This window comes from Paramormyrops kingsleyae, chromosome 25 (assembly GCF_048594095.1).
Source record: "Paramormyrops kingsleyae isolate MSU_618 chromosome 25, PKINGS_0.4, whole genome shotgun sequence".
In the NCBI taxonomy this organism is placed as follows: Eukaryota; Metazoa; Chordata; class Actinopteri; order Osteoglossiformes; family Mormyridae; genus Paramormyrops; species Paramormyrops kingsleyae.
Window position 1 is genome coordinate 23896209 of NC_132821.1, and position 17757 is coordinate 23913965.

A 17757-nucleotide genomic window follows, 5' to 3' on the forward strand; every position below is an offset into this window, starting at 1 on the left:
TTTTTTTTTTTTGCAACAAACCGTAGTTAAGACACGTTGGTCTGCCGCTGCCCGCCGTATTTGCATTGATGGAACAGCGTGGGAAGTTTCCTTTGAACAGAAATCTCACGCTCCTGGAATGTTCAAAACATACCAGGTGGCAACGCAAATCAAGTAAAAATAGGTTCTTTATATAATATGTACAAAATACAAATACAATTATGTACTAAAATGTACACACCCATGTTCATTACACCAGTGTTCACTTTCAGAAAAAGTCCCACATTTTCCATCATTGGGGGAAAAAGAAAGTACTTGCCCTGATTAGACAGGAGAAGCCAGCTGCAGGAAGAGAAAAGAGCGGGAAAGGAGTTGGGGGGGGGGGGCATAAGTGTAGTGTCTATAGTATACAATCACCGTGCATACAACCTCTGCAGCAAGGATTCTGTGCCAACTGTAGAACACCAGTAACAGAATGGATTTTTAACAGCATCAGCACGAGCTACAATATCTGGAAGTCATCAGCGTTACAGGTCAAGGGGCTTACAGCAAATATGCACATTTGCCTTATTTTACAGAGGAGCCACGTCATCATCTTTGGGCGGCAACAGCAAGAAGCTACAGCTGTAATTGTACCTTACAAATGATCCTCTGTTTTCCTTAACGTTTCCTTTGCATAATCAGGCAGATAAAACAGACATGAATAAATAAGTGAAGAGGGCTGCATTTTTTCAGAATTGCAGTAACTCATGCTTAACATACAGTAAGGGACAACATGGCAGTAGATATTAGATAAGGACTGAAATCTGGGTAGAGGACCTGTATGCACACACAAAATTCTGTCCCATATCCAAGAGTAACTGCGGCAAAATAACACACGGTGCAGAAATGCTGGTTTGTCCGGCTTGACAAGGGCAAGCCGTTAAAAGCAGCAGACGTATAGTCAGACCAGCTCAGCAAACAGATTGCCTGCTGATTCTGTCCTTAAAAACATTGAAAGGCCTAAAACATGACGCCCTCCCTGTGTCATGTTCTTCACTGGTAAATTCAGTCTGGAATTTGATTCTCAACGCTCTTAACACTAAACTACAGGCGTTTTAAGGTATTCCCCCTGCCCCATCAGCACTGCAGAAAAAATATTTGATTAAAATCCTCCCCACAGTTTGGTACCTTATACCAATAATCAAATGTAGGGTATATATAATAAATAAATGAGTTATAAAATACATTTTTCTTAAGCAGTGTGGTTAACGATTCCTTCAGAAAATATTGATCTGGATACGTTTCCAGATAAAAATTTGTTCTCCAAAGTCCTGTTGGACAGGAACATGCTGTCTGCCTCGCCTTCAGAAACATAGTCCATGCTTCCCAATCATTCCTTGGTTCCGGGGGGGGGGGAAGCCCTTGAGGCCGCTGGATCCACGTGGGAAGTGTGAAGTCCCTGGTAATCTCCGTCTTTCAGGGACGAGCTTATGGCTACAGTGTACTTGTGTCTGTGACTGCGTTCTTCTGCTCGTCATCCTAGATCACCTTGCCAGAGTCTCTTTTGCTGATGAGAACCTCAAGGAGCTTGAGCTTGGCCTTCACATGCTTGTACTCACTGTACTCCTCGGCCAGAGGGGAGCGGTCTTCCTTCTGGACGCTTCTATAGGGATGCAGAGATCAGTTGTTGAAGTATGTAGCTGTTCTGGCACAGATATAACCAGACAAAACAACAAAATCCTCATATAATAACTATGGGGTACACAAAGCAGAAGATATTCTCTTTACCTTCCATTTTGCCGGAAAAACTGGTCTTCAAAATCCCGGAGGTTCTTGCGCAGACGCTTCTTCTCCTCCCGTGCCTCCTGCAGCTGCTCCATGAGCTCCTGCCTGTGTGCGAGAGAGAGAGGGCCGTAAGGACTCGCTGTGTGATTCCACAGTAGCCTGCAGACAAGTTGAGCCGTTATTGATTTTAACTCATCGTGGATCAGTCTCCTTAACCCAAACCCTAGCACAAGTAGCCAGTCACGTACATGGTGGCAGAGTGAAGGTTGGAGAGACGCATGTCAGCGCTGCCCTTGGACGGAGACAGCTCATCCACAGGGGAAACGAAGCCATCCGCCTCCTCTTCTAGGTGCTCCAGGAACCCAAGCATGCTGAACTCCGGTATGGCCGTGACCGAAAGCTGGGTCTTGGCTTCGCCATCTTCCTCAGACCCATCCTCCTCCTCCTGGAAGGTTGGGGGGGCAGGGAAATAGCAGAAAAACTCAGGGTCACAAATGAAGCCAGCCACCATTGCTAGAGTTGAGTAGGTGTGGGACGATTGAGCAGCGTCCCCCGCTGAAGGTTAGGAAGAGGACAGAGTTCATAGCAATACGTGTTTCCAGCAGCTAAAACAGAGTCTCAGAATCATTAGTCATCATATTTTTAAGTTTCCTTAGCAGCTGATTTCTGTTTTTCCACCAAGTAGCATCACCTACACAATCACAGAGCTGCTTACATCAGAATGAACAACAACGCAGCTTTTCCCAAGTGCCATTCACTTTGGGATTGTGATTATTGATTTAATCCACTTCATTTAATTTGAGTTTGTGTGTACAGCCAATCTCTAAGATTCACACAGGAACACACAAAAACTACCAAGCAGGTGAAAGGAATATTTTTCTAGTTTGATCACAAATCACTACCTCTACATAGAGGCTTTGCGTGGCTAATCAGCTACTAATTTCAGTAGTACAGGTGCTAGGGGGTAGGGATGGGTGGTTAGGCTACAATCAAAGTTATGGAGATGGGATAGTAGTAGTAGGGGTTGAATTAAAGGGACCAGCACCATCTCTTCACCTTGACTTTGTCGAAGAAGAGTGCAGGCACTCCCTCGATAATGGGCTGAAGCAGAGGCCCTCGTCGCTTGCTGGAGGGGGAGCCCTGTGGTGGACGTGTGAGGGGAGGTTACCGTAAGAGGCCCCCAAAGTGGTCCCAGATCAAACCTCACAAATACTATCCTAAACAAACCACTATCAAAGCCAGATCCTGCATATCAGGCCGGGTTTTCTTCAGGAGCATTGCTGAAGCCAAAGTGCAAAGCAATCACTCATTAAAGCCCTTTATCTGCTTTCATATCAGACGATTGGTCTAGAATGTTTGTCAAGCACTAGCCACCACCAGCAAGGGTAGAAGGGAGTGCCAAAGGACCATAGTTCCGTTTTTCCCCGGCGCCAACACGGACTGACGGTCCTCATGTCCTATGCATTCCTTCCTCAAACTCTGGGACTGGAAATCAACTGTGTTTTTGAAGTGTGTGAATAATTAAGCAGTGAGGGAGGAGGAGGAGAAAGATGAAGGGGCTGGCTTGTACTTACAATAACAGGGATGGCCGACGCCCTAGACAGAATCTGCTTCACCAGTCGGTATCTATCGTACAGCGGCTTCATGACTTGCCTCTCCCCATTTGTGACCTTGAGTTTGACACAGTTGACAAGGAGTGACATAGTTACTGTCAGGTTAATTTTTCAAGCATGCAACTGAAGTCTCCCCACGATATGCAATGTTTCACTGAGGTGATCTTTCATTGTTGGGGAGAAACATCTGTCCGTGCAAAGTATTGTGGTCATGCAGGCCAAGGCAGGAAGGGAAACCCCGGGCCTCACCGGTCTGCCATGAATGCTCTCATAATAAAGCAGGGCCTTCTGTAGAGCCACCTTCTCTGCACCAATCTGTTCCCGTGTCATATCCTGTCAGGAGGGGGTAGAGTTCACACCACAATCAGCATCATCATCTACCATCCGTCTTATACTTTGTAATACTGAGCTTCTGGTGACATAAGGTGGTGCGAGGTTCCTCTGAGGTGCTCACCTTGATGTCCTCCGGACGGCCAGCCTCCTGCCTCTTCTCCAGAAGTTTCTTCTGCACGGCCTCCAGTGTGCTCTCCACGGGCGGCTGGGGAGCTTTCTCCGGGGTCTTCCTCTCCAGCTGTGAGCCGAAGCTCTTGGGCAGCGTGTTGCTGCGCTGACGGGTGAGTGGAGGAAGATCCTCCTCAGACTTCAACAGCTGGTGCTCTGGGCAGAGCAGGAGGGCAATTAGGCAGCGGTCATCAAACATTCCTTCGATCCTACACCTAAACAGTCCCAGCATCTTATTCTCTTAAATACCTTTCAGGTCTTTGCGCAGCTTTGAAAGTTCATTCATCCATCTCAGCACTTCTGGATTGGCTGCCTTGTCGCTGTGGGAGGGCTGGATCACAGACATCCATGTGTCAGTATTGCTCGGTATGTAGCACAAACCTCCTTCATGACACAGTATCTACTGAGGCAGGTTCACCTGCACATTTACCCCTGTCCGAGCCTCTCTGGGCTCGTGACCACTTGCTGGCTCTGAGTCCTACTTACCCTGTACTTTCGCTCCTCCTCAAACTTCTCCTCGTACTTTCGGATCTTCTTCTTCAGGGTGTGGATCTTCTTGGAGATCTGGGCAGACGTCAACTCCCCTCTGTCATCCTCGCAGGAGCCCAGGGAGGAGCTCCGACGGCGGCTAGGAAGAGCCACACACGCTGTTATACTTTCCCAGAAAGCCTAGCTCATGACTGCAAATCCAGAATGCAGGTGATAGGCAGCTTACCTCATGAAGGAGTGGGCATTTGGAGGGGAGGGTGGCACTTCAGTGTCCTCTAGGTACTGGGGGCAGTGCCCATAGGTTTGGAAGCGTGGGGACAGCATGGGGTCACTGCCCTCTGCCAACAGCTGGCGGATCAGCCGGCCGCCTCCGGTGTGTGGAGACAGGCGGGCCTCCTCCCGGTCCATGCTCTCCCTCTGCCAGGACGAGTAGGCCGGCACAGGATCTGCTGGACAAGGGGCACAAAGGTAATTGCCATCTGTACAGTCCATCAAAGCCTGAGCAAATGGCAAAGGTCAAAGAGCAGAGGGCACAGAATGGGGGTGAGGAGTAACAAACAACAGCCAGTATCCAGCCTTAAAATTAGGGTCCAGAGATCCAGCAGCAACAAGCAAAGGCAGGGGCTATTCTGTATGGTTAGCAATCTCAGGTTACTCTCCCAATCAAAGCTGCTCCAATTCAAATGGGGGAAATGTGCTCAGAAAACTCATCCGAAGAGGCTTTAGAAGGGTAAAGCTGATAGGAGCACAACATGAACGGCGACAATCCCAGAGGTCACACGAGACCGCAAACTAAAGCCTCTGAGACGCGACAGATGTTCAAGTTGCAGTTGTGCACCCACACGACCGTGCAGTAATTCCCGCCAGATGTAAATGCCCTGCCAAAAATCCACAGATACGTGCAAGAACACTGTCCGCGAGAACGGAGGCTCGAGACGAGCACAGCGTTACCGTCCCGGTCCTGGAATCCAAAGGCCACTCTGGGGGAAGGCTATAGCCCCCAGGCACAGCACACAAGGCCGGGCTGCTGTGCAGGTCCATGACTTTATGTTTACTCTACAAATGGAGGCTCTGAGCCCACGAGTCTTTCCCAAGCATCTGTAGCTTTTCTCAGCATGCCGCAACGTGTCCGCCTGGGCAGCAGCGTTCGCCCGAGGTAATGAACCAGAGTGTTTCCCTGAGAGCAAACCCATTCCGAGGGCTGTGTGCTAAGGCAACGGAGCATTAAGGTCCATTCAGACTGCCGTGCAATGAGTGCTGAGGCACAAGCAAGCATGTCCTGATCCCAGATCACCAGAGTTACACTTACCCTCATACCAGCTCAGCTGGCAAATACTTTTGAAATCAAGGAAAGGGACAGTAAAGAAGGGTGAATCTAGCAGAGAGGAGAAACGAGAGAAAGAGAAAGAACAGAACATACATATGAGTGGAGATGGGATGACAGTTGCTAACCGTGCCTGCACTGGGGACTCCCAATCAAATTCCCCCCCCCCCCCATCCTGACAGACCTCCTCTTCAATTAAACTCCGAATGGGATTTGAGAGGCAGACGGGTTTTTATAATATGGTTCTACCCATCTGGGAACATCCAGAATTCTGCGCACATCTACAGAACGTAAAAACACACAGTGGGAATTCATATTCAATCATAATGTCAGCAAAAACAGGCCAGAAGAAAAAATGACCCTCTCTAACCAGCTTGTGTATTATGCCTGATTGCCAACGAGCTAAGGAACGCCAACGCTGTCAACCCCCTATTACAGTCCCAGAACTTTGATTTGAGAAGTACATGATCCACTAACATCCTACATACACCTGCCAGTAGAGCACTAACTAACCCTAACCCTAACCCAAACTTATCCTGGGCTTTCCTGTTGACCACAGGGGCAGCCACGCCTGCAGACCTTAAGAGGACCTGTAAAGATTATGCCTTTTTTTGTTGTTTTCCTTAAACCCAGACCACCTTTGTTTTTACAGTGCTCAAGTTTCCAAGGTCTCCAGAGAAAGGTAGCATTGCCTGAGAACAGCTAAGTCATCCAAAGTTGATGATACTTCAACAGGAACAGCCAGAAATCTGTGCTGGCCTTCACAGCAGCCAACAGCCAACCTCCCAGCCCCTCTGTCTCCCAAGCTACTACCACCCCCCCCCCCCCCCCCCCAAAAAAAAAAAAAAAAAAAAGCACAGTAATCCCAACCCAAGCTCTCTGCTGCCCCCTTACTGCCAAACTGGAACATTAAACAAGCAGGTCCTGTCAAGAAACGTGTTATGCAAATATCAAATCTGGAGGAGAGTTTCCAAACCTTACACCAAGGCAGATCTGTAAAGTGTCGAGAATGTGCTGTTCAGCACGCCAAAGATTACAAAACGGGAACAGAAATATCAGAGCTTTCAGACGCAAAGTAAACTGCATGCATGGAATGCAGACTGAGTCAGACAAAGTCCAGCCTGAAACAGCCGTGCTACTGAAAAGCTATTCTAATCACGCCCTTACTTAGCAAAGAAAAAGAAAGCTGCATTGAGGGTGAATAAGATTCCAGTGAATCCGGTAATGATTATGATAAATCTCTGCAGGCTAGCACATTCACGTTTCGCTACACCCCTGAAACAGAATGACTTTCACTAACGCGATTCACACCAGACAGCCGCAGCAAACCAGGAGTAGCTGAATGCATGAGGAAATCCAGCGGCGGTGGTCAGAAATTTCATCAGAGCTGCCCTTGTGTTCCGCCTCTGACCAAAACAGTCATCCCCCCCCCCCCACCACCACCACCAGACGATGGTGCCTCAGACCAGCAAACCGTCCAAGTTTGCACAGGGCACAGAATAACATTAGCGAGCCATGGCTAACGAGGACAGCCATCCACGGTGGGACATAAATCGTCGAAAAATGGCTGGGCTGCTGTTCTACCTCTGCAGGCATGAGGCAACACAAGTTACTTTTAATAATGATTATTAAAAAAAAAAAAGAAAGTTCCGGAGGTGTACACCACAAGAACAAACACGGCAGGTTTCCCCTGCCCCTCCCCCACGCCGACGGCAGGCCGTGTGCTCGAGTGAGAGAGCGTTACCTCCCCAGTGGCTCTCCTCCATCAGGGTGGACAGATCCAGCCGGGGAACCTCTTCGCAGCCGTCCACCCTCCCCAAATCGCTCTGCGTCTCCTGGATCTTCATCGTAGACGTCTGCAGCGGGGCGACACGACAAGCTGACGGGGGCCTGTGGCACGCTCCTTAAGTCCAGGCATGCCGAGTCTCCGCCTGAAACAGCACTGGCCCCGCCCCCCCTCACCCCCACCACCATGGCCCTGACAGACGGTGACCACCTCCCATTGGTCCCCAGGCTGGGCCAAAACATCCGCCCATCTGCCTTCTGGAGAGCCGTTTTTTCCCCCCCTCTCTTTTTTTCCCCTCACTCCACTGCCCTAAGTACTCTTGCTGCACTCCCGCCCCCCCCCTTCCCCCACCGCTCCAAGGAGACTGTCAAACCCCCCCCGTTCTGAAGCACCTCACAGGCTGTTTGCCACAGTAGTGGGAGGGGCGAGGGCAAGAGGAAGGGGGGCGAGCTGTAAGCAGATAAGTCGGCACGCAGCACACGCAGGGTGTGGGGGGGGCCCACGCAGAGACGTGCCGAGCACAGCGTTTGGGCGGGGGCGTGGCCTCGGGGGACGCGGCGACGGGCTCGTTAGCACCCGGCCTGCACTTCCGTCCCTTGTTATGTTGCTGGGGGCTCCGAGGAATGTGCATGGGGAGGGGGGGATGGGGGGTGTTTCCAGAAATGCTCAGAGCTGCTGCTGAAGACGTGTACACAATTTCAAGGGGGATTTTTCACAATTTCAAGTCTTTTATTCCTAAAAAAAATTTTGCCTTGAATAATAATGAATCTTATTTTTTTTTTATATTAAAATAAAATTTGCATAGGTACCACATGCTAACATGTATGGCTACATTGATATTTTTATATTGAACTACCTTTGATGAGACACTGCTATTTATTTCATGTATGTAGTGTACCACTGTATACACACACACACACAGGTGTTCCTATCTATATGGGGGCCTTCCATTCATTGTTATGTGAAAAACCCTCATCCCAACCTTGACACCCTTAACCCCCTATCTGCCCTAACCTTAACCATAAGTAACCAAACCAAATACAAGACATTTGGCATTTCTAGTTTTCTGATTGCAGTCACCAATCTTTTATGAAATTAAGGTTACCCAAATGGGGACTTGAAAACGTCCTTCCCCAAAAGCAAGCAAGTTTCACCACACTTTGGGGGCATTTTGCTTCCACACAGACACACGTGTGTGTGTGTGTGTGTGTGTGTGTGTGTAAAGCACTTGTAGTGCACTACATGCCCAGTCTGAGGCACAGGTTGTTTTGCACCCATCATGCTATTCAGTCCTGGAGGTAACACTGTTTCGTTCCACTAAATCATGTTCTTGTATATGGATGAGATGACAAAGTCCATTTCACCAGCAAAATCACATCATTTATCATGCGGCCAAACCCCCCCACAGACTGTCCTTTATTTTCACCCACGTTAGATAGTTCTGAGTTAAAATACTTTTACTTAATCATTTGGGATTATGTGAAAGGTCAGTTAGGGCTACCCATGTCCCTTGAAGAGAATTGAGAATTGAAATGCAAACAGATCAATTTCAATTTCAGTATCCCTTCCCTTAAACGCATGTTTAATTGAGAGGAGAAAAAATGTACCACGTGCATTTGACCTTGATCAATCTAACCTGCGCCTGACCTTCATCTGAACCTTCGAAACATGCATCCCGCTAAACCATTTTAACCATCACCTTATAATTGGTGAGGAGATTAACGTCTGACGTGGGGGTTCTGTCAGACAGCGACGGGCGTTGTCGACACCCACGTCACGCCCAGCTGCTGCTTAAGGAGGGTCACATGACCGCTCAGAACCTGCTATTTGGGTTCATTAAGGGCTGTAGTGCCGATAACATCAAACAGTGATTAGAGACTGGCTGGGAAAAACAGAGACAGGAAAGGGGATTAAACCCCCACCATGTTCCCGACCACCAGGCTCGACCGTGCGGATTTCCTGCAGAGTAAATCAGCTCCGTGAGGGTTGGTCGCCTTCCGCCTGGATTGCATCATTCGCTTTTTTTTTTCTTTACAATAACCAGTGAAGACTGGTCAGGTTGACTGGAAAGATCAGATTGAATCCTAATCATACAGTCGTTGCGGATCAGGCCCTGGGCATACGAGGTCCAGAGCAGCAGGCCGGCCTTCAGTAGTCATCAGCATGAGCCTTGTGTACTTTTTGTTCCCTCTCCTTGGGTAAGCAAATTTTCATGAGTTTCCAAACCAGAAGCATGGGGGGCACGGAACAGTGACCAGAATGATGCAGGTTCAAGTCTCAGAATGGGTCCCGTGGCTGGTCCCTCTGGGTCAAGGTCCACAGCGACAAACTAGCGACAAGCTGGCAGAGATAAGCTGTCAGCGAGAACCACACAGACCCTGGATAGCGATTTAGGTACATGACCTGTCCTCAGAAAACAGGACTTAATGATTTCTGCATAATTTAGATAATTCCCTCTAATATTAACATGGAACCTGCCACTCAGGTCTAAAAAAAGACTGTGGGGGGGAAAAAAAAAAGAAAGAAAGAAAAAAATCGATGGTGCACTAGTTTCTCAAAAAACAAAACGACAGACGGCACACTCTCACTTCTGCACGCATCACGTGCGCTGATTGACATTTGACCTTTGTAACCATGGCTTCCTCGGGGGACTTGGGGATCTGCTGACCCTTGTGAGTGACATCATCCGTCTAATGACACTGAGGAGCTGTCGAGGGCCCCCGAGGGCCTGAGTGTCGGGCCACAAGCCTGGTATCTCCACCATATCAAGGACGGAGAAATGCTGGGAGATTCTCCACCCGAAAGCCATCTTGGGGGAAGGTCTCATCATCGGGCTGTATGCTCAGAGTGTGGCTGGAATGTCCTACTCCTGTCGCACACCGCAGTCTGGTCAGCTTCCACGCTCGTTGGCCGGCCGGTTGGCCGTGTGTGTGTGTGTGTGTGTGTGTGTGTGTCTGGCCTCGTCTTTGGCTTTACGGCGCGGGTGGTGACTGACGGGTGGGACTGGGTCACAGGGGGTCCTTTGTGGGGCTGGGTGCGGTGGCAGCGGCAGCGCGGGAAACAGTTGGGCCACTAACATGACCTCTCACCCCCTGCCCCTCCCCCACCAGCTGCTGCCTGGAGCCCCCCCCCCCCCCTGCATTCCCCTAACAGTGAAGGCGGGGGGGAATCTGCATTCTGGTGCTCAGTCTGAGCAGTAGTTCAAAGACTCTTGCAGACAGGATGGCGACGACGCCCCCCCCCCAAAGCATCCCTGTGCCCCTGAGCAATGTGCGCCTGTCCCAGAGTGCCGAGGGAGTTGGGGGGGGGGAGGGTATTCATTAACAATGTACATGTTTACTCTGTCCAACGCGCCAGCAGCTGTTCGCTACAGCCGCACCCTGCCCAGCTCCGACGGGGCCCCCGCTCACTCGCACACGGGCACATGCCAGTCCTGTCGGTCAAAGGTCATCGCTTTCACTGGCACAGCTCATCCCGGGAGCGATCCGGCCAGGTGTCCTCAGTCAGTCATGTTCGCCGTGTATAGGCGGGCGTGCAAAGCCCCGGAATCGGACAATCGCAGATCTATCAGAAACTAGTTCCTTAAGCATTGTGTGTGTGTGTGTGTCAGAGACAATGAAGCCTCCCTTACACTGAAGTTCATCACAGAAATAAATAAAAAATTGTACACACATGCAGAGGCATGACAGGACACAGCCTCTTGTATTCTCTCCTAATAATGAAATGATCTCTATATGTGATGACGTGTGAGTGTACATGACAAAACAACGCAAGGCAGACAAGATAAACAGACTCACCTGTGAGGGAATTTCGGAGCTTCGTTTGCAATTATCTCTCCTGGAAGAGGAGTGAGGAAACGTTACAGGGAACAGGAGGGAGGACAGCAGTAAGACGCGACATGTTTGTCACACGGCAAAGGGTCATGGACAGCCACGGAAGAGCCAAATCTGCACTTCGAGTCACAGGTCACCAGTATTAAGCTCGTGGTCCAAAGTGATCCTGAAGGTCCCAATGAGGACTAACTTTTGCTGACCCTGTCGACCATTTCCCCCTCCACAATCTCGTCTCTCAGCACCTTTAGGGTTTATAAAAAAAAATCTAATATTCTGGAAAAGCAGGAACTGCCTGCAAAAGCTTCGCATCAACGCGCGGCCCTTGGGCGCTCGTACGACACATAGCTGACAGAGAGGGGTGTGGCCCTGTCTCTGCTGATCCGCTATTTATGTGCCAACACATATTTAGAGGAAACAGGGGTCCTGGGAATCTGGAGGTTAAGGGCCTCGCTCAGAAACTTTGGGGGTTGAGGGTGCTGAGCCCAATGGTGACATCACTCTGTTGACCTCTGGCGACCTTCCGATCACAGGCACAGCGCCCTAACCCACTGAGCGGCTGAGCCTAGGCTCACAGACACGGGTCGGCCCCCTTACCTCCCACACTGAGGCTCCATGCTGATTTCTCCTGTTTGGTCTTGCACCGGTGACACATTTAAGCCTCCTGTTTCCTGTGGGGGGGGTGACAAACAGTCAATTATTTTTATATATAAATACTTGAATATTGCCTTATATAAGGAAGGGACATAAGAGTGATGAATTCATGTCTATTGTGATTAGAGGTCGACTGATATGAGTTTTTCAGTGCCCGATGCCGATTTCTTTTTGGGGGGGGGGTTAGGGTTGGGACGCTGGCCGATATTAGGCTGAATTATTTAAAGCAGAAAAATAACAAATGAGTAACAACTGCTTAACTTTAAATATTTAAACAACAACAAAAATTTAAGTAAATACTAACCACACATTAACCAAGGGCAAGTAGCATTTTTAAAGTCACAGGAAATGAGAACAATATCAGTAGTTTAACCGCATTCGGTGTCCAGTCTGTGACGTTTCATGTTTCACTTTCAGACAAAAGTAACAAAACAATAGGTTTAAAAAAAAAAACTGAGGTCGTTTCGGCTTTGTGGAAATGCTGTTCATCAAGTGAAACTGATGAGTGGTTTGTGGGCAGGTTCACTATTGTAAGTGATGACAGGTCATATGCGGCCAGCACTATATTCGCTGTGCAGTCTGATTAATCGGCCAATACTGATTGCTATAAAATGCATAAAAATCAGGTGATTTTTTTTCTGGCCAAATCGATGGGTTCACATCTAATTGTGGTCATTACAAACGAAATCCCAGGTAGTTAAGAGCATCACACACACACACACACACACACACAAAACACACCTTTTCAGTAATGCAGCCAAACTGTGGCAGGGATATAATCCCCTTAGTGTGACCTTACATATTCTGATCTGCAAGTTTTTGCCAGCATACGTTTCCTTATAGTCAACACAACCTTTGTGTTTAGTGCAGTGAGGCTGCAATGAACGGGGGAGGGGCAGGGGGTAATTCAGGGTGTTTACAGCATTAACCTTGCTGGGGGGGGCACTTAAAGCTCAGGTGTGAAAAGGTCAGGTGTGAAACTTTAGAAACACCTGACCTCTAAAAGTCCTGCCCCCCCAGTTTAAAAAGGTATGATAGAAATGACCAAGTCATAGTTGTGATTAGCAAACAAATGTACTATTAAAGGGCGTCATGGTGACACAGTGGTGAGCACTGTCGCCTCACACCTCTGGGACCAGGGTTTGAGTCTTCACCATGGTCTGTGTCATCGTGGTGTCCCCTCTGGGGACTCCGGTCCAAAATATGTGGAGGTCAATTGGAGTTACTAAACCGCCCATTAAGTGTTAGTGAATGGTGTGTGAGTTTGTCCTGAGATGGACTGGTGCCCCTCCCTTGGTTGTTCCCTGCCTTACCACCATAGCCTCTGCTCCCCATGACACTGAATAGGATAAGCGGCTAAAGAAAATGGACAGATGGATGTACTATTCAAACCCGAGACAAAACAAACAACGGAATTGTTTTGTTGCCGCGCACCTTTACTGACTAGATGTTTGTTTCAGAGGAATGAGCCTCCCAGCAGCCTTTGGAAGCTGCTGCATCAGCACAACCCAGTCACCTGTCAATCATCTGCACCCTATGGCGACCCTACACGCTGTGGCCACGCCTCCTCCTATATCATGCACAAATGGCTGGGCGTGGTCACTCAGTGTAAAAGCTGCATGCAAAAAGCACTACAACTTTCTAGTGCTTCAGCATCAGCGCGGGGCAGGCGCATTGAACATGGACGGACACACATCTTGGTGGAGTTTTATACACAAGTAATTAAATACAAGTGCAGGGGTTCTACCAGAGATAGACTGGGATGGCTTACAGGCAGACAGATGGCAGTTAAACTTAGGTTACCCCCCAAATAAAACCTCGACCATCACTCAGCAAATGTGAGAAAGGCTATAAGATCTGCGATATAAATAGGGATTGAGCAGAACAGGTGTAACATCCCAGCGGTTCAGTAGTGAAGCGATTATGTCACACCAGAAAATGGAGGCTGACCAGAGCGCAGAAGCACGGAGACGGATGCGAGCGCCGTGTTCCGCGTGGCTTAACCTAGGAGACACATGACGTGGACAGACCCAATCAAGCATGACTTGGGCCACGTAGCTAGTGATTGGGTTAGCGCCAAAGCATGTAGCCGCAGCCGTGCTAACTGCTAAAATTCAAGCCGAGTTCTGAAACTTTAAAGCTTTTGCTCCCGAATTTCTAACCATTTTACATTAATCATTTACATTACATTTTCATTTTATGCAAAGCCACATACAAGGGGTGCAAATAGCACAGTACAAACATATCGGTCAAGGAGTCGATTACGCATAAGTGCAGCTAGGCTGAGCGTCCAATGATTGCCCAAGCATGAGTGTAAGCAGTATTGGAGCAGGAGTTACATAACATCTTCCAAAGTAAGAACTAGGGCTGAACGATTTATTGATTTCAAATGAAAATCATGATTTGAAACAACTCCATTAGCAAATCGCAAAGACTGCGATTTAGAATATGCATTATCCCGCACGTCTGACCCAGGGTTCGATATTGTCGCGAGAATAGTTTTACAAATTAATGCCGTCCTCCTTGTGTGACAGTCATTCTTATCAATCAGAAGTGCCGTGCTCCTCGCATGCCAGTCATGCTCACCAATCATAAGTGGCCCAATGCGCCTGCGGATACGCCCACAAACAGCAAACGCCTATATTTGCGGTGTGAATAAAATAAGATATTTACAGAAAGGTCCTTTTATTAGGGGTCCAAGCAGCCTTAGCTGCAGGATCCCTGTTTGTTTCTTATTAGAATTGTTTTATTTCTATTATTACTTCATTTAACTTAACACAGTTCATATTGTGATGTTTTAGGTTTGCTCTCTGCTAATTTGGAAAAGTAAGAAACATGCATTGGAAGCAATTCATATATACAAGTTCTCATGCTTGCATTAGAATATAGACCAGTTAATATTTTCATGGTATCTCATGTGGTAATGCCGTTTCATACGTTTTAAATGTATTACACACTGAATATTAGACTGAAGCTTGACAAATAAAATTGAAAATCGCAATATGCTGGAAAAAATGTGATTAGATATTTTCCTCAAATTGTTCAGCCACAGCACCAAACTAATAATACTGCTACTTAAAATCAGCAGAAAGTGTAACATCAAGACCATTCAGGTAACATTTTAGGTTATAGGTTAGTAGTAACCAGACCCCTCCTCGTCTGGACTCGAACCCGGACCCGGGAGACGGGTACACCACTTGGCAGAATCACAGCTCAGAGAGTTGATTGGCTAAGAGGGAAGAGCAGGAACAGAGAAAGCCGGTAAACAGAATAAACACAGGATGTCCCGTCGGACTGCATGCTTGGCTCGCTTGAGCGTTTCAGAGAAATGGCTCCAACTTTCAAACATGGGGACTCCGAGCCGCCGGGCTGGAAAACGGGATTAATTTTCCCCGTCGGCAGGGTAACACTTCCGCCCCTTTGGGTCACTGCAAGGCCAAACGCTGGCAGCAAAAATTTCAAGAGCGGCGACGGGCTCGACCCGGCCTGCGAGATACTACCCCGGGGGCCCTTATCAGTGCCCGGGGGCCTTTTCCCCGTGGGAGCATTGAGCGCTGCCAAACAGAGCCTAAAAATACACACGGCGGCGGGTGAAACCCAGGACTGCATGACGACGGGGGCGGGGGGGCACGACAGCGATGCCGCCGATACCTGGCCGAAGATACGATGCTGGGCACTTTAAACGTAATGCGATACGGTACGATGTGAAAAAACAGCACGCCTTCAAACAAACTAAAACCACCTCTTACACTGTGTCAGTGTTGATAATGCACATTAACATGCAGCCTGCATGTATACAAGTTAACTACACATCAATTAATCAATGTACACATAAATTCTCTACAAGTTTTAATTTATGTATATTGTAGGGCTGTCAAAATTAACGGGTCAACGCGGATTAATCCATCATCATGATTAATCTGATTAAAATTTTTAACGCAATTAACCCATCTGCAGCACAGAATGATTCAAAATCCCTGAAATGTCTCGGTCAACCCATGTTAGTTGTAGTTTTATACTGTTTAAGCTCTACGTCTCATTTGTGGCTCATTAAATCGGTCACACACACTATACCATCCAACTTACCTGTGGACGTGTTGCTACGGAGTTTTATACGAAAAGCACCGTGCGTAATGTGTTATCAACTGATAATGCTAACAATGGCAATTAACTGGGCTAGACTTGGATTTCATGATTAGTCGGATTTATGGTAGTTCGGGCTAATTGTAAGTGAACGAAGATAAAGACCATTTAAACTGAGGTACCTTAAATCCGACAAGTTGTCTGGCTAAGCACTTCTGTGGCAGATGGAATGCATCAGACTTGTGTTCAATAAACATGTTAAGTGCATATATATTCCCTTTTTTCAAGTCTGTTTGCTCATGCAAAATTAAACGCAATTAATATAGATTAAAAATGAATGATATTTAATTGTGATTAATCTAAATTAATCACAGGGTTGCTGTGGATTAATCTGATTAAAAATTTTAATCATTTGACAGCACTAGTATATTGATTACAGCCATAACAGGCAGAGAGACTGGATGGATCAAATGTTAATGTTCGTTTATCCATCCATATTCTGTAACCACTTATAAATAAAAAAAAACAGTGTATGTTTACATGGCTCCAGACACAAACGGTTCTGTAACAGAAGCCCCAGACATGCCCATAATCATATTTAATGATAACCATAATGATCATGTCGACGTGAGACTCTTCACTTACAGGGAGAGGTTCCCGGTTGTCCATGACTTCGGCCAGCAGGGGGCTTTTCTTGACCTCCCTCTTCCTCACTCCACGCCCATCCCGGCCCCCGGGTTCACCCTTGTGGTTTCCCCCCTCCTCTGGAACGTTCTCTTTGTCGATGTCGTCTCTGGGAACACGGGATCCCCTTATCAAAATTGGCAGCAGGCATGGGGTCGCGTCCCACCGATCAGCTCAGAGCCGCGACCCCATGCCCAAACGGCAGTCCGCCGTATTTATACAAGTCACCCATGTTTTCCTGCACCTTAATTATATCTGTTCGTAGTCACACTATTGACATCTCCTGTTATGTGGCCCTAATCCCTGTTTTCGGACCTTGGTTACTGTCTGTCGGCAGGGATTACCCCCAGCGGCTTAGCGGCGAGACACCGGGTGACGCCCATGATGTCGCCCACGATGCCGGCACGGAGCTGGCGCCAAGATGGCAGACGTACGTGCTCATGCTTCTCTGCCCCTCGTCACGCTCCTGCAGGCACCGGCGCCTCTGCCTGGCCGTCGCATGCCGCTGCGGGTCCTCCGAGCCTCGCTCACCATTGGCACAGACGTTGAAGAGGTGATGCTCAACCACAGAGTGGATGGTCCTCTCAAGAATCCTGCTGGGGGTGGTCAAGTGTCAGCTGATGACACAGATTTTTGTTTAAAGAAGTCTGTAAAGGACCCACTACAATACTTTGACCAATAAACATCAATGAGTGACAGAATAACTCTGGGTTTTGCTAAAATTGGAATCAATATCAGTAGGACAGTTAATGACAAGCATGCAGTAATGGTTACATAACACACCACAGCAGCGACCACAAGATGAGGGAACTTACTCTGCAGACTGAGCCTGGCAGTGGGCAGATGACAGCAGAGAGCTGGGGGGGGAGGGGTGGCAGAGACCAGTTAGACCGCACGTACATCAGTACACCGAGGATCAAAACAGAACAACCCCACACATCAACTGTGAACAATGATCAATCTCAAATCAACAGGCCTCTCATATAAACACCACCCAGGGGAAGTGTCCACTAGGTGGCAAAGTGTTTAAGGCACCAGTCGACACAT

The 17757-nt window shown here is 48.1% G+C and overlaps 1 protein-coding gene across 3 annotated transcripts in view; it reads right to left on the bottom strand.

The window, feature by feature from the left end:
• Positions 1–149: 149 nt before the first annotated feature.
• The window catches only part of fam13a (family with sequence similarity 13 member A), a 38758-nt gene continuing 21150 nt past the window's right edge, over positions 150–17757 (bottom strand). The window contains exons 9-25 of one of the 3 annotated variants that reach the window (XM_072707197.1): positions 17526–17567; positions 17145–17303; positions 16672–16819; positions 11887–11960; positions 11257–11296; positions 7418–7529; positions 5659–5724; positions 4576–4795; positions 4347–4488; positions 4110–4191; positions 3814–4016; positions 3609–3692; positions 3321–3416; positions 2803–2886; positions 1995–2191; positions 1750–1851; positions 150–1624 (exon numbers count right to left, since the gene is read on the bottom strand). In XM_072707197.1, coding sequence (XP_072563298.1) covers positions 1501–1624; positions 1750–1851; positions 1995–2191; positions 2803–2886; positions 3321–3416; positions 3609–3692; positions 3814–4016; positions 4110–4191; positions 4347–4488; positions 4576–4795; positions 5659–5724; positions 7418–7529; positions 11257–11296; positions 11887–11960; positions 16672–16819; positions 17145–17303; positions 17526–17567 — 1975 coding nt within the window. In that variant the 3' untranslated portion in view covers positions 150–1500. Of the gene's footprint in view, positions 1625–1749; positions 1852–1994; positions 2192–2802; positions 2887–3320; positions 3417–3608; positions 3693–3813; positions 4017–4109; positions 4192–4346; positions 4489–4575; positions 4796–5658; positions 5725–7417; positions 7530–11256; positions 11297–11886; positions 11961–16671; positions 16820–17144; positions 17307–17525; positions 17568–17757 lie in introns of all 3 variants that reach the window. The other 2 variants (XM_072707195.1, XM_072707196.1) reach the window with 2 other exon arrangements.